This window comes from Cuculus canorus, chromosome 27, assembly GCF_017976375.1.
Source record: "Cuculus canorus isolate bCucCan1 chromosome 27, bCucCan1.pri, whole genome shotgun sequence".
In the NCBI taxonomy this organism is placed as follows: domain Eukaryota; kingdom Metazoa; phylum Chordata; class Aves; order Cuculiformes; family Cuculidae; genus Cuculus; species Cuculus canorus.
The window spans coordinates 4,148,725-4,170,210 of record NC_071427.1 but is presented as its reverse complement, the minus strand read 5'-3'; the positions used below and the strand labels follow the sequence as shown (position 1 = coordinate 4,170,210).

The window sequence follows — 21,486 nt, the reverse complement described above, 5'->3', positions numbered from 1 at the left end:
GGGTGCAGCGGGGGTGCAGGGGCACGAGCTGGGGGGTGCATGGGCAGCATCGGGGGTGCAGGGGTGAGCACGGAGAGGCGCAGCCCCCAGCGCAGCGCCGAACCCCGGCAGCGGCTGGAGGAGGAGGAGGAGGAGGAGGAGGAGGAGGAAGGGCAGGAGGTGGGGTTGGAAATGAAACCGATTTGGGGGGGCGGGGCGGGTTCGTCATGTGAACGGCCGCATGCTCGGGCAGAAGTGGGTCAGCGGCGGAGGGGCAGGAGGCAGAGCCGCCCGGTGCCTCCCGGTGCCGCCCCGCATCTCCCGGTGCCGCCGCCGCCCCATGCGCCCCCCGGCGCGACCCTGAGAGCTGCCCGACACCATGCGAGGTGAGAGAGGGGGAAAGAGCGAGAGGGGGGACCGTCCCGGGGCGGGGGGCAACGGGAAAAGTTATCCCCGGTGGGAGACGGGGGGACCCGGCAGCAGCCCCGAAGGAGGGGACCGGGCAGCAGCCCCGCGGGGGACACGGGGGGGACACACGGGGGGACCCGGCATCAGCCGCACTGGGGACACGGGGGGACTTGGGGGGACCCGGCATCAGCCGCACTGGGGACACGGGGGACACGAAGGGACTCGGCATCAGCCCTAGTGGGGACACGGGGGGACTGGGGGGGGGACCCGGCATCAGCTCCGCAGGAGGGGGACACGGGGGGACCCGGCGTCAGCCGCACTGGGGACACGGGGGGACTTGGGGGGACCCGGCATCAGCCGCACTGGGGACACGGGGGGACTGGGGGGGGGACCCGGCATCAGCTCCGCAGGAGGGGGACACGGGGGGACCCGGCGTCAGCCGCACTGGGGACACGGGGGGACTTGGGGGGACCCAGCATCAGCTCCGCAGGAGGGGGACACGGGGGGACCCGGCATCAGCCGCATTGGGGACATGGGGGACACGAAGGGACTCGGCATCAGCCCCAGTGGGGACACGGGGGGACTGGGGAGGGGACCCGGCATCAGCTCCGCAGGAGGGGGACACGGAGGACACGAGGGGACTCGGCAGCAGCCGCACTGGTGACACGGGGGGACTTGGGGGGACCGGGCAGCAGCCCCACGGGGGACACGAGGGGACCCGGCATCAGCTCCGCAGGAGGGGGATCCGGGGGGACCCGGCATCAGCCTCGCTGGGGACACGGGGGGACTTGGGGGGACCCGGCATCAACCCCGTTGGGGACACGGAGAGACACGGGGGGACCCGGCATCAGCCTCGCTGGGGACCCAGGGGGACTTGGGGGGACCTGGCAGCAGCCCCGCGGGGGACACGGGGGGACACGGAGGGACCCGGCATCAGTCCCACTGGGGACACGGGGAAAACAGGGGTACCTGGCATCAGCTCCGTCCTAGAGGGACATGGGGGACATGAGGGGACCCGGCATCAGCTCCGCTGGAGGGAAAACGGGGGGACCTGCCTCAGCCTGACCGGGGATGCAGGAGACGGAGCATCAGCCCCAGAGGGGTCACAGGGGGAACCTGCATCAGCCCCAGAGGGGACAAAAGGGGGACCTGCATCCACCCTGCTGGAGGGGGACCACATCAGCCCACCCAGGGATGCAGGGCAACCCGGCATTAGCTTGCCTGGGGACACGGGGGACCTGGCATCAGCCCCACCAGGGATGACGGGAGCCCCGCATCGTCCCCACCGGGGTCTCTCTGCCTCCTCCAGCTCCCCCCTTCCTTAGGAATAAAATTCTTGTTTATTTTGCTTCGCTTTCCGACGCCGGCTTAGACCCGCTCTTAAGCTTTTCCTCGCACTAAACCCCTTAATCTCCTCTTCAATATGTTGCTCCCACCAGGGCTGGATTTGTTGTATTTTTCCCCCTCCTTTTCCCCCTCTCCGCGGCGGTTTTGGGGTGCTTTGGGGCTGCACCAGTGCAGCCGGAGGAACGCTTGTGCGGGGTCACGCACGCCGTGATTTCGGGTACCCCTTATCCAGGGAAGGCATTGAGCTGCGCCAGCGCCTGTCTGATTTGATCTGTTATTAAAAACAACTCCTACTTTTTCCCCCCCACCACCACTTCCACTTTGCAAAGCGGGTGGCTTGGGAGGAGGAGGATGGAGGGAGGAAGGCTCTGGCGGGACGATCCGAAAGAGCTCGGTGATGGTGACGCAGAGGTGGCCGAACCCAGCTTTCCACATCCCTTTTCCCGACTCAGCTGCTGGGACCTGATGCTGATGGGGTGGGATATTTTTTATCCCCCCCTTTCACGCCGTTTTCCATCATCGCCTGCTATCCTTGAGCCCTTCATTCCCGCCAGGACTTGCTCTTGCACATCTCTAAGGTGTGGTTTTGGGTGCGTGTATCTAGGAGTATATTTTGGTGCAATATTTGGGTGCATTTTCGTGTGTACGCATGGGGATCTCCATCTTCGAGCTCCTCACGTGGGTTTTTCCTCCCTCTCTGGTGCGTCTGTGGGTGCCGGGGCTCTGCCACCCTCCCCGTGCTCTTGTGTAACCGTGAGGCCAGCGCGATGTCAAGCCCCCCACGTCCCCTTCCCATCCCATCGCATCCCGGGATTTCACCTTTATTAGTACAGAGGGAAGCATTAACACCTGCCTAATTAATAACACCGCCTGGCTCTTAGGGCTCGCACAGCCAGCACCTGGCTTAATTAACAGCTGGCTGAACTTCATTTTAAGATATTTTTACTCCCCCCTCCCCAATTAGTGCTCGTTGGCCCTAATTAAGGGTCAACCCCCCCCCCCCCGATTTCACATCCTTTTCCCCCATCGGGTTTTTTTCCTCCGCAGTGCCACCCAGCACAGGGTCCCCATCCAACCCAAGTGCCGCGTGGTGATACCAAATGGATTCAATCTCAGTTTTCTACCCCAAAACCGCCTCGGCTCCTCTCCCAGGGGCCACAGCAGCTCCTGGCTCCTGTCTTTCCCCGCGCTACGGCTGTGCCGGGGTTGGCCGGAGAGGCTTTGCCTTGTATAATCCTATAGGGTTTCCAGCCCTCCTGCTCGCTTGTTTTGCAAGCAGCGTGGCGAGGAGCGTGCGGTGGCTCGGCAGCCTTTCCAACTTGTCCTAGTGACCTAGATCTGTCATTGGAAAAATCAGAGAGGGCGGAGGAGGAGCTTCCCTGCCCGTTTCGGTAGCGTGCACACGCTGGCGCGGGCAAGGGATGGCCAGCACCCATCGGCCCTTCTGCGCGACGGCTGTGCCCGTCCTGGGTACCGTGGCGTGGGAATGAGGGTGGGGATGGGGATGAGATGAGATGAGGACGGGGATGGGATGAGGATGAGATGGTGGGGACAGGGATGAGGACGGGGATGGAGATGAGATGAGGACGGGGATGGGGATGAAGTGGTGGAGATGGGGATGAGGTGGTGAGGATGAGGTGGTGAAGACGAGGATGAGGTGGTGAGGATGAGGTGGTGGGGATGGGGATGAGGTGGTGAGGATGAGGTGGTGGGGACAGGGATGAGGATGGGGATGAGGTGGTGGGGAAGGGGATGAGGTGGTGGGGAAGGGGATGAGGTGGTGGGCACGGGGATGAGGTGGTGGGCACGGGGATGGAGACGGTATGAGGTGGTGGGGATGGAGTCATGGATGAGGATGAGGTGGTGGGAACGGGGATGGCAATGCAGTGGCAGGGATAGGGATAGGGATGAGGATGAGGTGGTGGGGATGAGGATGAGGTGATGGGGATGGAGATGGGGATGGGGATGTGGACGGAATGAGAATGAGGAGGAGATGGGGATGTCCATGCCTTTCACCTCCCAAAAATAAGGTTAGAGGAGAAAAGTGGCTGGTGGCAATGAGGTGTCCCAAGGGATCCAGGCAGGACTTGGGATCCCTCACCCTGGTAACCCCTGGAAGCAGCAGCACCCAGAGAGGGAAAGGGCCGTGATGAGGAGATGGCCCCATGGGTGGCAGCGGGTTAACCGCGCAGCCCAGCATCCCCTGCCCGTCCCTTCTCCCCGTCACATTTAACTTTGAACTCGGCAGCAGCTATTTAAAGAGCAGCTAATGTCTAAATCGCACCCGATTTATTGGATGTGGTGAGCGGAGCCGCTCTCACCACCTTTATTTAGCCCCGTGGAGATAATTCCCCTTTGATTTAGCCACGGGGCTGGGGATATTCTCCCACTGCAGCCCAGTTTGTCCCCACCCCAAGCTGGTGGCAGGGCCCCCTCTCTGCTGCCGCGCCTTTGCCACCCTCCGGCACTAGCCAAAGTGCAAAGGGCTGCGTCCCGCACCAGTGGGGCTGGCCTTGGAGCGGTGCCGTGCTCCAAGGAGCCGGTGAACCAAAGCGACCGGGGCAGGAGCTGGAACCATGTCGGGGAGCTTCATTGCCTGCCCACTGCTGTGATTTTTCCCTACGATTTCCAAGCCGGGGACATGAGCTGCACCAAAGGACAGGGAAAAACCAGCACCCTCCCAGGGATCAGGGTGGCTATGAAGCCACCGGTTGCGTGGCCATGAGCAAAGGTGGCCAGAAGTCATCCTGAGGAGCAGGGTGTGAAGAGGTTGTCTCCTTTTAGCTCAAAAGCACCATCTGGCCCAAGGTGGCCCAAGGGTCATCATCCTGGGGGGCAGGAGGAGGGTGACTGAGCCCAGGTTGTCACCTTTTAGCCCAAAGCATGTTCTGGCCCAAAGTTTCCAAGAAATCTCTGCTCATCAATTAACAACTCGGTTCTCACCTCCGACATCACAGCCCGGCGCTATTGGCTTATTTTCCTTATTGAACCGACTCTTTGCCCACACGGCCCCGGTGCTGCGGTGCCGTTGCAGCCTGGAGCCCACGCTTTGAGTCAGGGCTGCGTGCTGCAAACCTCCCCGGCATCGCACAGCCCCGTCCGGTTCAGGGTTACCCGTTTGGTGCATGGATGGGGATGAGATTTGACAGCGGGGTTGTGCAACCTGGAGACGAGAAGGCTCTGAGGAGACCTTAGAGCACCTTCCAGTTCTGAAAGGGGCTCCAGGAAAGCTGGGAAGGGGTTCTTGATCAGGGAGGGCAGGGATAGGATAAGGGGGAACGGTTTGGAGCTGAAAGAGGGGAGATTGAGATGAGATTTTAGGAAGAAATGTTTTGCTGTGAGGGTGGAACAGGTTGCCCAGAACAGTGGTTGCCCCATCCCTGGAGGTGTTGAAGGCCAGGTTGGATGGGGCTTGGAGCCCCTGATCCAGTGGGAGGTGTCCCTGCCCATGGCAGGAGGTGGAACTGGATGGGCTTTGAGGTCTCTTCCAACTCAAACCATTCCATGGTTCTATGATAGCCGAAATGCCAGGGTGCTCGGAGACCCCAGCGTGGGACCCTGTTTAAAAGCAAAACCAACAGCAGATGTAGAAGTGCGATCGTTCCCTTTACTAATTCCTCTCCACCACCAGCCCTACCCCACGGCCACCTTCCCGGCCAGTTGCTGTGATGAAGCGCAGTGGCTCCTGGAGGCGGATGCAGCCCAGGTCCTGGGGTTGGAGTTTGCCGCAGGGAACAGGGGAGCAGAGCCACGTTTTGGGGCGAGGATGCTGAGGTGGGATGGCAGCATCTGTCCTTGAATGTCCCTGTGGGTCCTTGCGAGTCCCTGTATGTTCCTGTGCAGCCTGGACCCATCCTGCTTCCCATGCTCTGGATGCTTTGGGGGGGATGCAGAGCGCAGTGGGGGGTTGTGCCCTCACCCCTGTTTTGCTCGGGGATGGGGAGGGAGCAGCAGTGTCAGAGCCTCAGAGCATCCCTGTGCCCTGGCTGGGGCTGCTGCTAATTACCGGAGGTGCCTGTCCTACGGCATCGATCGCGGCAGCGGGATGGGGCGCAGACCTACTTTCCCAGCAGGTTTGCTGGGTAATGAGCCAGGGCACTGGGGAAGCCGCCTGCCCCACTCTTACCCCGGCAGTGAGGGGGTATTTGGGGCACAGATGGCCACGGGGGCCTCCAAAGCACCCACAACTGGGCTATTTCCCCCTCTTCCTCCCAGCAAAGGGCACCCAAGAGGGTGGGTTTGCTCCCGTAGCCCACCCAGAGGAAGGGGTGGTCGTATCCTGACCGCAGCCCTGTAGGTTGAAAGGTGTGTGTGCTTGCTTCATGCTTTGTGCTGAGGGCTTTGCAGTGCCCCCCCCAAAATGCGCCCCCACCAAGGGTTCTTCACCCTTTGGCTGGAGCACCCTTGGGTGCTTGGGGGGCAGCTCCTGGAAACCCCCAGCAGGAGTGGGATTGCAGCGTGGCGTGGGGTGCTGAGGTTTTTGGGGGTGCTTCCCCCTCCATAAAGCAGCGAGAAATTACAGGGGAGAGGTGGGAGGAGGAGGATGGGGAGACCCATGGCTGCTTCGCAGCAGATGTAGGGGTGCAGATCCCTGTGCTGCTCCTGCCTTGTTTTGGGGTGCAAGAGAGATGCCTGCCTTCGGGATGCAGGTGATGGAGAGGAGGGTGGAGGAAGGCCAGTTCTGCACCAGGGAGGGTGGCTCTGGCTCTGCCCAGTGCTGGGCTGGAGGGGACGCAGGGCTGGGTCTGGGGGTGTCGGGGAACCTGAGCCCTGGGGTGGGAGCAGAGGAGGAGGATGGTATCCATGCCCTAGAGGGATAGTATGGATCCCCATCTTGATCCTGCCTTGTTTTGGGGGGCAGCCCCGTCTCCCTCCCACCGCGGCTGCGGGAAGGGTTAACACCACGGCGTTACGCAAGCAGGACCACGGGCAGAAAGTGTGTCAGTGGGACAGGATGGCAGCCACGGGGCCACGCTGGCCACCGAACCGGGGGCCAACCAGTGCCGGCACAAGCGAGCCCAGCGCCGGACGGTGCTGCGGTGCTGCTTACATAAGTGGTGGCAGCGGGCCGGGAGTTGGGCAAGAGGTATTTGCAGTGGGAGGAGAGCAAATACCGCAGCCGGGACATTTTAATTGCTGCCTGGAGATTATTATTTATTTTTTTTAACCCCATTTGGGTTTTTTTTTTTCTGCCCCCTATTTTTAGCCTCCCGGTCTCCGAGGTGTAGTATCACTGCCTGCCTCCCCGATGAACAAAGGGAAGGGGTTCACCTCGCGAAAATACCCCGCTTTGCACAGCAAGGCTGATGCTCACAGGGTTGTGATGGGAGGAAGACGAGTCCAGTATCCCCCAGTGGGGAAACTGAGGCACGGAGGAGGGGGGGATGCCCGGCGTGTGGGGTCTGCTGTGATGTTTCCGCTGATTGCAGTGGGATTTGGGGGATGTGGGTGCCCACCACCCCCAGCACCCATGTCCTGTTTGCTGGGGTTGTCCGGCTGTGGGGGAGATGTGGCCATGGTATGAGGGGATGCTGGCGGTGATCCATGTGGAGTTTACAAACACAACGGCAATTAAACTCTGTTCTGAGCTGTAATTGCCATCGTGCTGGGGTTACGGCCATATCTCCACGTCAGTTATTTGGGGCGAATGTCATAGGAGCGGGTCAGGTGCCGGCTGGAGGCACGGCCATGTAATTAGCAGGATGCTAATTAGAGCCCCGAGAGGATGCAGGCACACAGAGAGCAGTTGGAGCTTCTCCTTCACAGTATCCAGAGATGATGGTTGGCTCAGGAGGAGCTGGGAGAGCATCATCGTCCCCTGCCTTAGCTCTGCCCGTGCTGCGTGCAGAGGTCTCTTGAGGGTCCCCTCTGCCTGGGTCTGAGGGCACGGGGCAGGACTCAGCTATCGGGATTGTAGATTCATGGACTGGTTTAGATGGGATGGGACCTTCAAGCCCATTTAGATCCACCCCCTGCCATGGGCAGGGACACCTCCCACTGGATCAGGGGCTCCAAGCCCCATCCAACCTGGCTTTGAACCCCTCCAGGGATGGGGCAGTCAACTCTGCTCTGGGCAACCTGTTCCAGGGCCTCCCCACCCTCACAGCAGAACATTTCTCCCTAAGATCTCATCTCAATCTCCCCTCTTTCAGCTGAAAACCCTTCCCCTTTGTCCTGTCCCTGCCTTCCCTGATCAACAGCCCCTCCCCAGCTTTCCCGGAGCCCCTTTTTCTACTGGAAGCTGCTCTAAGGTCTCCTTGGAGCCTTCTCTTCTCCAGGCTGACCAACCCCAACTCTCTCAGCCTCAGTACAGGAGGTTCTCCAGCCCTCGGATCATCTCCGTGGCCTCCTCTGGACCCGTTCCAACAGCTCCATACCCTTTCCGTGCTAAGAGCATCCCATGAAGCCATGGCCATGGTTGGCAAATGGCTCTTGGGGGCCGGTGGGGTGAGCGGAGCAGCACCCTGGGGTTCGGCGGGGTGGGTGCAGGCAGGTGAAGGACAATGCTCAGCGCCAGCTGTTTTGCCAGGCGTGCGATGCCGATAATTGCAGGGGGGGGCCAGGAGTATCGGCCGCGGGCGTGAGGGCGAGGTGTGCCAGCGATGCATCACCCCAGCTCCCGGCGGCTGCAATTACGTTGCATAACGAACCGACGCTGTTTCCTCCCAGGGGTGGCATCCTCTCCCCATGCCCCCATCCCCACTGCTCCCCAGCAATGGAGCTTGGGGCAGGATGGGGAGGGGTCCCCACAGTTTGCAGGTTGCACCCCTCTCTGGCGGCACAAGAGGTGGGGAATTTTGGGTGTCAGATCCTGCTGGAGAGATGGGGCTGCTGGCACGTTGTCCTGATGGTCCCCTGCCAAAGGGGTGACCCCGGGGCTGCGGTGTTTGGGGTGGCTGGAGGATGGGGGGATGCCCTGGCCAGCCCTGCTCTCTCCCTCCCAGCCCCGGGGGGAGGTGGCTCTGCTGCCCCAGGCCCAGAAATACAACAGAGGCATGGGCAGAGGCTTTAGGGTGGGATGTTATCCCCTTTGGGTTGTGGGGGGGATGAGTACACAGCCCTGGGAGAAGCCTGGAAGCAGCCCTGGGAAGGTGGGATGAACCCCCAAACAACCTCATACATCTGGGGCAGGAGCTGAGCAGCGAGTCGGTGGATGGAGGAGGGATCATAGAGTCATGAAATGGTTTGGGTTGGGACAGACCTCAAAGCCCATCCCGTTCCACCCCATTGCCATGGGCAGGGACACCTCCCACTGGATCAGGATGCTCCAAGCCCCATCCAACCTGGCCTTGAACCCCTCCAGGGATGGGGCAGCCACCACTGCTCTGGGAGGGATCCATCCCTCTTCTGGCACCCCTATATGGCTGGGAACAAATCTGCCCCATGGCGGGGGGGACCCATAGCATCCCGGAGGAGCCGATGGCAGCCCGGCTGCCCCACTGCACGACGAAGTTCACGCTGCGCGAGGGACCCCAGGGCACCACTGGCTGTTGGGGTGCAGGCTGAGCACCGCAGCTGCTCGCAGGGGTGGTCCCTGCTAACAGCATCCCATAAAACGCATCCCTTGACCAGCCCCAGTCGTTCCCAGGGGAGAAAAGAGGCAGAAGGGAATTACCCAAGCTGGGGATTTGCACAGGCCCAGGAGATTTGAAATAACCATAATCTGGCTGCGGGGGTTATTTTGGCGCAGCGGCGGCTGCCCAGCACCCTTGAGAGCGTTGCCAGGCTGGGAGGGGGTTGGAGAGGGGATTAGAGGGTGCAGAGATGCCGGGAGGCACGTACGAGTCCCAGGGGTGCCCTGTGTCCCCCCCGCCAGCTCTGCCCGACAGCCCAGATCTGGGGCAGCTGGAAAATGAGGAGGACGAAGCCTATTAGCAGCTCAGTGCCAGCGAAGCAGAAGCAAGGAGGGAAGCGGATTTGTGGAGGAAAGGGGGCTGGGACCTTGAGCCAGCGATGGCTATATTGGTCCTGGGTTCTCCTAGCAGCTGCCAGGGGTGCTGGGGGGCCCCCCTAGACTCTCTTCTTGGGCGAGACCCCCTGGCAGGAGAGCATCCGTGGGTGCAGGGATGGGGATTGTCGCTGTGATGAGGATGTGCCTGTCTGTGGTGCCCCACCAGTGCGCACACACCCGCTGAAAAATAAGGAGAATGAGCCTAAAGTGGGATCCCAGGCAGGAGTGGAGCATGGATGTGCTGTACTTTTGTAGCTCAAAGGGCTTTTCTACCCAGGAGAAGGGTAGAAAGAGGCTTGGAGAGCAGATGGGGGCACCCTGTACCCTATATGAGCCTTTTTGGGGTCTTCTCTGAAGCACAAGCATCCTTGCGAGGTCTCCAGGAAGGGCTGAGTTGCTGGTGGGTCCGGACCTTGTGCCTCAGTTTCCCCAGCTGCCAAATGGGGCTGCGGCTGTCACAGAGGCAGGGCCATCATTAACCACTGTGGTTTTCCCTGTTTTTACCTCCACCACAGCCCAAATCGAAGTGATCCCGTGCAAGATCTGCGGAGACAAGTCCTCAGGGATCCACTACGGCGTTATCACCTGCGAAGGCTGCAAGGTGAGCCTGGGGATGGGTGTCGGAGAGTGGGTGGCTGTGGGGGCTGGCATCCCGCCGGGCGCTTTCTCAACACATCCCCATCCCGAGCAGGGTTTTTTTCGGAGGAGCCAGCAGAACAACGCCAGCTACTCCTGCTCCCGGCAGAGGAATTGCCTGATCGACCGCACCAACCGCAACCGCTGCCAGCACTGCCGCCTGCAGAAATGCCTGGCGCTCGGCATGTCCCGCGACGGTGAGTTATGCCCGGCATCTCCAGGGACCTGTTCAATCCTCCTTGGAGCTCCTCCTTGGAGGGCACTGGGCTCTCAAGGCAAGCTGAGGGGAAGGAGGGCATTGGGGAGCAAGAAATGCTTCTGCATTTTCCACAGGGAAGATTTAAATTGATTCTGTTCTGTTTGAGCCAGGGTTGGTCTGGGGTGGGGGGATGCGTCTGGCAGGGTCCTGCCCTGCTCAGGGCTCTTACACCACCAAAACATGGGATCCGCTGGGAGCCAGGATTCTTCTGAGGTCAAAACTGTGGCTCTGCTGGGACAAAGCCACCCTAACTTGGCCGTCCTCTCCTCCCTGGGCAGCGGTGAAGTTTGGGCGTATGTCGAAGAAGCAGCGGGACAGCCTCTACGCCGAGGTGCAGAAACACCAGCAGAGCCAGGAGCAGAGCGGCGGCACCAAGGATGAGCCTGAGCCCCTGAGCCGTGTCTACACCACCAGTGTCAGCAGTGGGCTCTCAGACCTGGATGACATCTCCACACTGTCGGATGGGCTCCTCTTTGATTTTCCCCTCACCCCAGACGGCAGCAGCACCTACTACAACCTTGACCTGCTTGCCTCGGCGCAGCCATCGCCCGACCAGTCCAGCCTGGACGTGGCCGATGCCACGCTCATCAAGCAGGAGTCCATCTATGAGCTGATGCTGGAGCCAGCCCTGTTTGCGCACGGCGCGCTGGAGGGCGGGCAGCTGGCTCCCGATATCTCCGTCCTCGAGATCGGTGAGCGTTGGCGCAGTGTTGGCACGATGCCGGGCACGCGTGGGGTGCGCAGCCCTGGGTATTTTGCAGGATGCATCCAGCCCTGGGTGCTCACAGTGAGGGATCAACCCAGTCTTGGCTCTCAGAGCATCCCTAACCCCATCCCCTCCTCCAGGCTGAGCACTGGTGGAGCTCAGCGCACCTAAGGTCATGCAGAACATCTCCAACCCTATCCCTTCGTCAGGCTGAGCACTGATGGAGTTAGTGCACCTGAGGTTGCGCAGAACATCTCTCCCTCTGCTTCGGGGACAATCGCCAATGCCCTATGCTTCCTCAGATCCCTGTGACATTGCCTGTGGGCCCCTCACTCCTCCAGCCCAACCCAGGATACTCGGGACAGGATGGGATGGGGATGATGGGGTCTCATCACCCGCTGCCCTCACTTTGCAGACCGAGTGGCCCAGAACGTGGTGAAGTCGCACCTGGAGACATGCCAGTACACAACGGAGGAGCTCAAGCGCATGGCATGGAGCCTCTACTCCCCTGAGGAGATCCGCACCTTGCAGAGCAAGGTGAGCACCACAACCCCCTCGGCTCCCCAAGGTCCACCGCCATCCCCTGGTGCTGCAGGGAGGAAGGCGAGGAGGTTGAGGGGGGTCTTTTGGGAGCTGCAAAAGCCCAAGTGAGGGGGATTTGAGGGTGTGGGTGTCGGGGATGTGCAGGTGTCCTAGTGCCACCACTCCCATGTGCACTTGGGTCCCTTCCCTGCCTCGTGTAGTGGGGATGGAGCGGGACAGCAGGGCCAAGGAGATGTGGTGGCAGCAAACCCCGGGTGACAGGGTGGCAGCGAGCCCTAAGGGACCTCCCCGCTGTGTCGGCAGAGCTGCGAAGCCATGTGGCAGCAGTGCTCGCTGCAGATCTCCAATGCCATCCAGTACGTGGTGGAGTTTGCCAAGCGCATCGACGGCTTCATGGAGCTCTGCCAGAACGACCAAATCATCCTCCTGAAAGCCGGTAAGAGCAGGGGACCCTGACGTCCCCCTTGCATCCCTGCTGTCCCACTCGCGTCCCTGTTGACCTCGTTGCATCCCTGCCTTTCCCCTTGCATCCCTTGCCATCCCCCTTGCGTCCCTGCTGTCCCACTCGCGTCCCTGTTGACCTCGTTGCATCCCTGCCTTTCCCCTTGCATCCCTGATGCCTCTTCCAAGCAGCAGCTGCCGTGCCGAAGGTTTATCCCATCTTTTCTCTCTGCTAGTTCTTTCCTTTCAGGATTTCCCCTCCCTCACCACCCCGGTTGCCCCCAGGCTCAGCCTCGGTGTTCAGGGAGTAGGTTCTGGGCTGGAAGGAGCTGAAGGCCATGTTCAAAGGTGATGGGACACAGAGTGACTGTCCTGAGCAGAGGTCTTTCTCCATGATCACCCTAAACCAAAAGTCACCAAGAAACTGGGATGGAAGTGAGTGCAGTGGGTTTTCCGCTGGGAAAAGGAGCACCAAACCCAAAGGGGAGCAGGAAGGCAAAGCCTTTCTCTTCTCCCAGCAAGAAACTGGGGAGAAGAGGATGATAGCAGCACACACCCATGTCCCCCACCCATCTCTCTGCCCAAGTCAGAGATGCTGCACCCAAGCAAGGGAGATGCGTGTCTGAAAGCCCCGAGATGCCAAGTGGAAAAGCTGCCCAGTTTATAAACTTTCAAGCCTGGGGAGCTGAGAGCCTTGCCCCACACAGGGGGTGTGTGCCAGCATCTCGGTGGGCTGCTGTGTCCTGAAGCCAACGCTGGTCGTGCCCAACACGCTGAGTTTCATAGAATCATAGAGTCATTAAGATTGGAAAAGACCTCTAAGTTCATCCCGTCCAACCATCAGCTCAACACCACCATCCCTACTAAACCACGCCCCAAAGTGCATTGCCACCTATTTTTTAACCCCTCCACGGACGATCACTTCGCCACTGCCCTGGAGAGCCTCTGCCAGGGCTTCAAAAGTCTTTCAGTGAAGAATTTTTTCCTAATATCCAATCTAAACCTCCACTTAAAGCCATTTCCTTTCCTCCTATCCCTTGTTACTTGGGAGAAGAGCCCAGCACCCACCTCACCCCAACCTCCTTTCCAGGAGCTGCAGAGAGTGATGAGGTCTTCCCTCAGGCTCCTTCAGACTAAACAGCCCCAGATCCTTCAGCTGCTCATCATAAGACTTTTGCTTGAGACCCTTGACCAGCTTCGTTGCCCTTTGTTGCGAGTTTAACTCCTTCTTTCAGTTCTTCCTTCCATTTTCTCTTTATTTGTTTTGTTTTCCCCCCTCTCCTCTCTTGCTGCTCCACCGTGACCTCGATCAATCTCTGTGTCCGGTTGCGAGTGCCTGGATAATATCTGCTTTTGGTGAAAATATTGTGGTCACAACTGGAAACCTAAATAAAACCAACCCCCAAACTGGATTTATTGGCATAACCATTCTGCTCTTGCGAGTGAACAATTTAGACTTCAAACTTGCACTGGGCACTTTTCTCTTTCTTCCATTTGGTCCTGGGATGATGGAACCCCCCCTGCCCTGCCTACGTCAGGTTGCCTCGAGGTGCTCCTGATCCGCATGATCCGCGCGTTCAACCCCTTGAACAACACCATCCTCTTCGAGGGGAAGTTCGGTGGCGTGCAGATGTTCAAGTCGCTTGGTAAGAGCCACTTGGCTGCGCCTTTCTTGGGGGGTCTCTCCTCTATTTTGACACCCAGGCGAGGCTGGGGGTTGCAACCAGGTGAAACACGGCTGGGCTAAATCTCCTTCCACTCTTGGTGGGACTGGATTGATGTGCGTTGTGATTGGGACCTGCTTTCTACCCCAACTCAAAGCCCAGTGATGCTGAGCATCCTCTGCCAGGTCCCCATGTTATCTCCAAAACCTTTCAAAGCCCTGGGTGCTGGTTCAGGTCAGCTGGTGGGTCAGGGTGTAGGGGTGCTGCTGGGTCATGCAGAGTGGTGGCATCATCCTCTGTCCCCTCCATCAGGCTGTGATGACCTCATTGGCGCTGTCTTCGAGCTGGGGAGGACCCTGTGCCGCCTGCAGCTGTCGGATGAGGAGCTCGCCCTCTTCACTGCTGCCGTTCTGCTCTCCCCAGGTGCAGGGGGGCTGGAGTGGGGATGGGGGAGCCAGATGGCAGCGGGGGTGGTCTTGTGTCAAGGGAGACCTGACCAATAAATTATCTTGCTTCAAAGATTAGTGTACCCTGGTGCCCGCGTTTGAGGCAACTAAGGGATGATTGCAAGAAGCAATTAGTTCCCATGATGTGACAATCACTTATGATCTGCTGGAGGACCTCCTGTACGAGGACAGGCTGAGAGAGTTGGGGTTGTTCAGCCTGGAGAAGAGAAGGCTCCAAGGAGATCTTGGAGCAGCTTCCAGTGCTGAAAGGGGCTCCAGGAAAGCTGGGGAGAGGCTTTTGATCAGGGAAGGCAGGGACAGGACAAAGGGGAAGGGTTTTCAGCTGAAAGAGAGGAGATTGAGGTGAGATCTTAGGGAGAAATGTTTTGCTGTGAGGGTGGTGAGGCCCTGGCCCAGGTTGCCCAGAGCAGTGGTGGCTGCCCCATCCCTGAAGGTGTTCAAGGCCAGGTTGGATGGGGCTTGGAGCCCCTGATCCAGTGGGAGGTGTCCCTGCCCATGGCAGGGGGTGGGACTGGATGGGCTTCTTGGTCCTTTCCAACCCAACCCATTCCATGACTCTGTGATTCTATGATCAGTCTCAGGACTGCTGGCTGGATGGTTTAAGTTATTCCCAGCAAAAGAGGTTGGGGTAAAAAAGTATCTAAAGTGGCAAAAAATGCATCTGCCCGAAGTCCTTGGTGGGAGAAGGTGCTGCCTGACCCACCTACCATCCCCAAGACCCTCCTGGAGAGCAGGAGGGGTTAAAAGAGCATGAGGAGAGCCCTATGGCAGCACTGACCTGGTGGTCTCCGTAGATCGCCCGTGGCTGACCGAGTCCAGGAAGGTGCAGAAGCTTCAGGACAAGATCTACGTGGCTCTGCAGCACGAGATCCAGAAGAAACACTCCGCCGAGGACAAGCTCTCAAAGGTAGCGGTGCTGTGTGTGTGTGCTGTGGGGAGCCCAGAGGGGGAATGACGGCTGTGCCTTGGGGAGACATCAGAACTGGTGGATGTTTGGGTTTGGGGGGGCAAGTCCTGGGACCTGCTGAAGGAATTTCTCTTTCCAAGGGCCAAACATCCCCGTCACGGTGCAAGCAGGGGCAGCCCCGTGCCGTGGAGTCTGGCCAGCAGGGAGGGAGGGGATTCTGCCCCTCTGCTCTGCTCTGGGGAGACCCCACCTTGAGCCCTGTGTGCAGTTCTGGAGTCCTCAGCACGGGAAGGACATGGAGCTGTTGGAGCGAGTCCAGAGGAGGCCATGGAGATGATCCGTGATGAGTACCTGCTGTACAAGTGTAGGCTGAAAGAGTTGGGGTTGTTCAGCCTGGAGAAGAGAAGGCTGTGGGGAGACCTTAGAGCAGCTTCCAGTGCTGATAGAGGCTCCAGGAAAGCTGGAGAGGGGCTCTGGATCAGGAAGTGCAGGGAGAGGATGAGGGGGAACGGTTTGAAGCTGAAAGAGGGGAGATTGAGATGAAATCTTAGGAAGAAACATTTTGCTGTGAGGGTGGGGAGGCCCTGGAACAGGTTGCCCAGAGCAGTGGTGGCCCCATCCCTGGAGGGGTTCCAGGCCAGGTTGGATGGGGCTTGGAGCAACTGGATCCAGTGGGAGGTGTCCCTGCCTGTGGCAGGGAGATTGGAACTGGATGGGCTTTGAGGTCCCTTCCCACTCAAACCATTCCGTGATGATGATTCTATGATGAACCCAGTGGTCACCAGCTCCTTCTTGCCCTGCAGATGGTTTCCAAGCTGCCCTTGATGAAGACCATTTGCAACCTGCACTTGGATAAGCTGGAATTTTTCCGTCTCCTGCACCCGGAGACTGCCATGAACTTCCCACCCCTCTATAAAGAGGTTTTCAACTCGGAGCTGCAGTACAGCGACCCACGGGAGAGCTAAGGCTGGGAGCTGCCGTCCCCCTTTAAGTTCCCCAAAATTTGGAGATGAACTGAACTTCAGAAGTTTGGGGCAGTTTATTTAAATCAAATAATCAAACTCAAGAGAACCTGCGGGGCTGGGAAACCTCCCCAGTCTCGTTTCCTCGCTGTGGATTGCAATAGCTCTTGAATGTAAAGCACCTTGAAGGAAAAAGCAAACGGACTTTGCCATTCCAGTGAAATGAATGTGAAATCTCCGCTCGGGAGAGGAGATGCTCCTGGCAGTGGGAAGGAAGCGGCTTCTCCCCGCAGTGCATGGATCCAGGGGAGCGCATGCCGTGCGTGGCCCTTTCTGCTGTCCTGGCTGCACTCTCTGTCTCTGGATTTTTAATTGTCTTTTTTTTTTAATTATTATTTTTATTGTATTCTTTTTTTTTTTTACCCGAACAGAAGGCATGGGATAACGAAGGAGCGATTCAGACTCGGGTGGATAGCAGTGAGCCAGGCTGGTGGGAGCAGCTTTGAGCTCCTGTCTGGAGCTGAGGAGAGGGTGAAGGCGAAGTCTTTGCTTTATTCCTTCTCCCAGGGTATGAGATGCCCACGGCTTGGCTGAGAAAGTCCTTGCTGTGGCCAGGGGCAGGGATTCAGGTAGGATTTCCCCGTGGAGGAGGCAAAGGGTACCCAGTGTAGTGGGGGAAAGCTTTGCAGGGTCTCTTCAACCAAGTAAGGTGTGATATGACGAGAGGAACTGGCCTCAAGTTGTGCCAGGGGGGGCTTAGATTGGATAGTGGGAAAATTTCTTTACTGAAAAGGGCGGTGAAACCCTGGCAGAGGCTGCCCAGGGCGGTAGTGGAGTCTCCATCCCTGGAAGGGTTCAAAAATATGTGGCTGTTGCACTTTGGGACATAGTTTAGTAGGGATGGTGGTGTTGGGCTGACAGTTGGATTGGATGAGCTTAGAGGGCTTTTCCAAGCTTAACGATTCTGTGATTTTATGATTTTCCCAAATGCCTGCCTGGCTCCCCATCCGGCTGGCAGATAGCCTGGCTTTTCGAAGTAAATTCAGCCGGTCCACCTGCCTCATGTTACCTTTCTGCATCCCAAGCGCTTCTGGGAGAGGGGCTTTTTCCTTGAGACAGTGGCTCAAGGGTGTGGCTACAGCGCCGAGACTCGATGCCCATCCCAACGCTCTTCGCAGGCAGCGGCTCTTTGGGTGCTGGCTGTCATGTATAGTTTTATTATCAAGACCAACCAGTAAAACTCTGCAGCCAGAGGAGGTTTTGTGGCCTTTCCTCCACCCAGCCCCGAGCTGGTTCTGCTGCCGGGTCCTCCTTTCCATGCCTGGAGCATCACTGTGGCTGCTGTCACAGATTGAGTTGGACTCGGGCTTTTCCCCTCAAGCAGCTCTGTAGAACTGTTATTTTGGGGATTTTTCTCTATTTAGCAGGACCTGCAGGCTTTTTAGGGGGAGAAAGGGAGTCAAGGGGGAAGTGAAAGGTCCTTATTCCTTCCCGGGGAAGTTGTGTTGTGGTCGGGACCTGCTGCTTTGAGCTTGGGAGGTTCCAAAGGTGAAGAAGGGATGGAGGGATGGATTTGTGGGGTGATGCTGCAATAGCCTGCAGCCATCAGTGCCGCTTGATGGTTTTCCTGTCACAATTCCTGCTCCTCCTGCAGCGAATGCCAAAAGCTACAAGGGAAAGAACTGTGCCGAGGCAGCCCCAGTTTCTGCTGGCAAAGGGCTAAAATCCCAAGCCCCTTCCTGCTTTGTATTGATTTCAACCCCATCCTCCATCAGCTTGGATCATCCCTGAGTGTGAGCTGAAGACCTTCAGTTCCATAATTGCACCCCTTAAACTAAATGAGCAGCTTTCTTAGTGATGATAGGGGATATTCAGGTTAAAAGACCTCCTAGGGAAGAACACGGACCAGGGAAGACTTGCCAGTCTTGGGCAAGATGAGGTTTCTGCTTTGGTATAAGGCAGAGAAAAACTTGGGATTGTGCTATTCCCTGGCAGCTGCCGTCTGCCATGTAGAACCGTGTGCTTTCTGGGTTTGCTCACCACCATCTGAACTGCTTCTTGGACCGTATCGGAGGTGGGCAGCCTCGTACCTCCAAGTCCCAGATCTCCGGTGAAGGCTGCTGACCCTCCCGTGCGAAGTTGAGTGCCAATGCCTCCAGCACAGCGTTCACCGGGGTGGGGATGTGTCGTGCTTGTCTCCTGCTCTCTGGAATCCTAAAGCTTTGACAGAAGTGATGACGTCAGTGCTGCCTTTTTTTCATCTAGAGGGTCGTGCCTTTTTTTTTGAAGCATCATTTCTGACAGCACTGTTCGCTTCCCGGCTCCTCTCTGCGGGGAAAAGCACTTGAGAAAAATGAATGTGCTTTGCAGAGAGGGCTTTCGCCCTCTGTTTCTGCAGGACAGCAGCATTCCCTTTCTTGGAGGAAAGAGCCGCAGGTGTTTTGAAATGGTTTTTTGAGGAAAAAAAAAAGCACACACCCTTATTTACGTCCTCATTAGTCATCAGCCAACATGCACCAATGGTCAACGCCATCGTATTCATTTCATCTGGCAAAGAAAACAAGAAAGCACCTTAAATCGGGTAAAGACTGAGCCCTTGTCAGCAGTTGTGATTTTCTGGGTTACGACACATCCATCTCATGGATTCTGAGCAATAAAAGCCCCTTTGGGAATCTAGGGGAGACTGAAAGTATTAAACATGTGTAAGTCAACCTGCCAAACCACAGGAACCCCCACTTCTACGTTCTCTTTAAAGGAACCGACTCGTCGATTAAATGATTTCTTGGGAGAGGATAAGTGATTCAATGTCAATTTAAGTGATTTCTTGCCTGGGAGGGACCATACGCGTCCAAAGGGATAGAGAGGATGTGCTGAACCCCCGTGGCACCTCTGCAACCACAGCCTCAGCTTGTGGTTTGCCCAAAGAGATGGGGCCGTGGTGACCCTCATGCTTCGTCTGTGCTCCCAGGAGATAGCGGCTCAGCAGAGCCCAGCATCGCACTCACAGGGAAAGGGGAAATGGAAAAGCCCGGGTAGAAATACCTGAAAAAGGGAGATTCCACTCTCCCCCACGCCAGAGTCGCGTGTGGCAAGCAGAGCTGATGCTTGGGAGCCCCAAGAGCTCCGACTCAATTCACTGCTTGGGAGCCCCAAGAGCCTGAACTCGCTTCGATGCTTGGTCCTCGACGTCTCGGAGACATTTCCATCCCACGAGAGGTTGTGCCGCTTTAGTTTCAACCAGCCCTCGGCAGCGGTGCCCTTGAGCAGGGCGTCCCCAGCCACGAGGGATCCCACTTTTCCAGATGAAGATTAATTCTGTGTGTGTTTATTCGCTCTGGCAGTTTAGCTGAGTGTGCATTTCCACCTCCAGAACCCTCACACTGTGTATAAAAATGGATAAAAATATATATATAATATATTCTTGTGAATGTTGGTGCAAAAGAGAAAAAATATATAAAGTTTCGGTCGGTTTTATGTTATTTTTAATCTATATGAATGAAAGGAAGAAATGGAAAACGTTTTTTTTTCCATTTGCCACCCTCCACACACACCAACCTGTGGATGCCGACAGGTTTTATGGAATTGTTTTACTTTTTAGACTTAGGAACATGCTTCTGTTCTCATTGAATGTTCTTGTCTTGTAAGATTGTAATTTCTATTTTTTTAAAGAAAAGCAAAGCACTAAATAAAATTTCCTCTTTTCGGATCGGTCAGCAAGGAAGGGAGGGCAGGGGAGGGAGAAATGTTTATTTAAGGACAAAAGCGTTGTCTAAATTTTTCATGACGTTAAATAAAAAGTAATATAATGTATGGATGGAAAGCTTTTTCTTGAGGTGTATTCTCTAGGTTTATCGATGTATATTGCACAAAATTGACAGGAAGAAAAATAAAGTCTGCTTTCCAAGGTAAAAAGAATAATAATGTTCGACGTAGTGAGTGTGATTCCAAAATTTTCAGGTTTACAGTTGGACTCAATGATCTTAAAGGTCTTTTCCAACCTAGACGATGCTGAAGCCCTCAAATGCATGGAGATCCTTCCATTTCTTCAGCGGCTCCATGACCAAGGTGTGCCAGAAGCACTGCTCCATGGCTGGATTTGGACACAAGGCTGCATTTCGGGTATTACTCATAGAATCATGGAGCGGTTTGGGTTGGAAGGGACTTAGAAGCCCATCCATGGGCAGGGACACCTCCCACTGGATCAGGAGCTCCAAGCCCCATCCAACCTGGCCTTCAACACCTCCAGGGATGGGGCAGCCACCACTGCTCTGGGCAACCTGGGCCAGGGCCTCCCCACCCTCACAGCAAAACGTTTCTTCCTAAGATCTCATCTCAATCTCCCCTCTTTCGGCTGAAAACCGTTCCCCCTTGTCTTGTCCCTGTGGGAGGTGTCCCTGCCCATGGCAGGGAGGTGGAATTGAATGGGCTTTAAGGTCCCTTCCAACTCAAACCATTCCATGATTCTAACACCAGCAGGCTGTGGGAGCTGGTGGAGGATGGGCTCAAGTCCCCTCAACTCCAGCACCCTTAGGGATCAGTGGCGGACAGGATAAATGAGTGCCTGTCCCCCCTGGGGCACAGCCAGAACAGAACCGAGGTGTGAGGGTGACCCAGTGCCTGGTGTCTGTACCCAGACTCTGCCCAGCTCTCATACTGGTGGCCCAGTAGCATGGATTTACTGGGGCAGAGTGACCTCTGCTGTTTATAGCTAAAATATTCCCTGAGTGATGGTGATGCTTCTGGAGGCAGAAGGCCTGATCACTCCCTCCCAATAAACCTTTCCATATTAACATAACAAGCTCAGCTCAGTGAATCACAGAATCATGAACAGTTTGGGATGGAAGGGACCCTAAAGATCATCCAGTTCCACCCCCTGCCATGGGCAGGGACACCTCCCACTGGCTCAGGCTGCCCAAGGCCCATCCAACCTGGCCTGGAACACCTCCAGGGATGGAGCAGCCACAGCTTCCCTGGGCAACCTGGGCCAGGGCCTCCCCACTCTCATAGGGAAGGAATTCTTATGCCCAGTCTAACTCTGCCCCTTCCCAGTTTATCCCCATTGCCCCTCGTCCTGTCACCACAAACCTTTGGGAACAGCCCCTCCTCAGCTTTCCTGGAGCCCCTTCAGCACTGGAAGCTGCTCTAAGGTCTCCTGGGAGCCTTCTCCTCCCCAGGCTGAACAACCCCAACTCTCTCAGCTTGTCCTCGTACAGGAG

General features: G+C 57.3%; 1 protein-coding gene across 2 annotated transcripts; it reads left to right on the top strand.

Annotated features, from left to right (window-relative positions):
• Positions 1-208: 208 nt before the first annotated feature.
• On the top strand, positions 209-18,031 carry LOC104060929 (nuclear receptor ROR-beta). 2 transcript variants are annotated; one of them, XM_054049992.1, is made up of 10 exons: positions 209-365; positions 10,201-10,286; positions 10,377-10,518; positions 10,859-11,272; positions 11,702-11,823; positions 12,133-12,265; positions 13,809-13,916; positions 14,247-14,357; positions 15,196-15,308; positions 16,112-18,031. In XM_054049992.1, exons 1-10 carry the CDS (start codon positions 359-361, stop codon positions 16,271-16,273), a joined length of 1,398 nt encoding a protein of 465 aa, XP_053905967.1. In that variant the 5' UTR covers positions 209-358; the 3' UTR covers positions 16,274-18,031. The 2 variants fall into 2 exon arrangements, with proteins under 2 accessions (XP_053905967.1, XP_053905966.1); XM_054049991.1 differs by lacking the exon at positions 209-365 and adding an exon at positions 3,134-3,204.
• Positions 18,032-21,486: the final 3,455 nt, after the last annotated feature.

What these genes read in the sequence shown, in the direction of transcription:
- LOC104060929 (XM_054049991.1), top strand. Translation starts at nt 3,156, where the DNA reads ATGGCCAGCACCCATCGGCCCTTCTGCGCGACGGCTGTGCCCGTCCTG. An exon ending in GACGGCTGTGCCCGTCCTGG is followed by an intron (nt 3,205 to 10,200) that starts GTACCGTGGCGT and finishes CCTCCACCACAG; the next exon opens with CCCAAATCGAAGTGATCCCG. An exon ending in TCACCTGCGAAGGCTGCAAG is followed by an intron (nt 10,287 to 10,376) that starts GTGAGCCTGGGG and finishes CATCCCGAGCAG; the next exon opens with GGTTTTTTTCGGAGGAGCCA.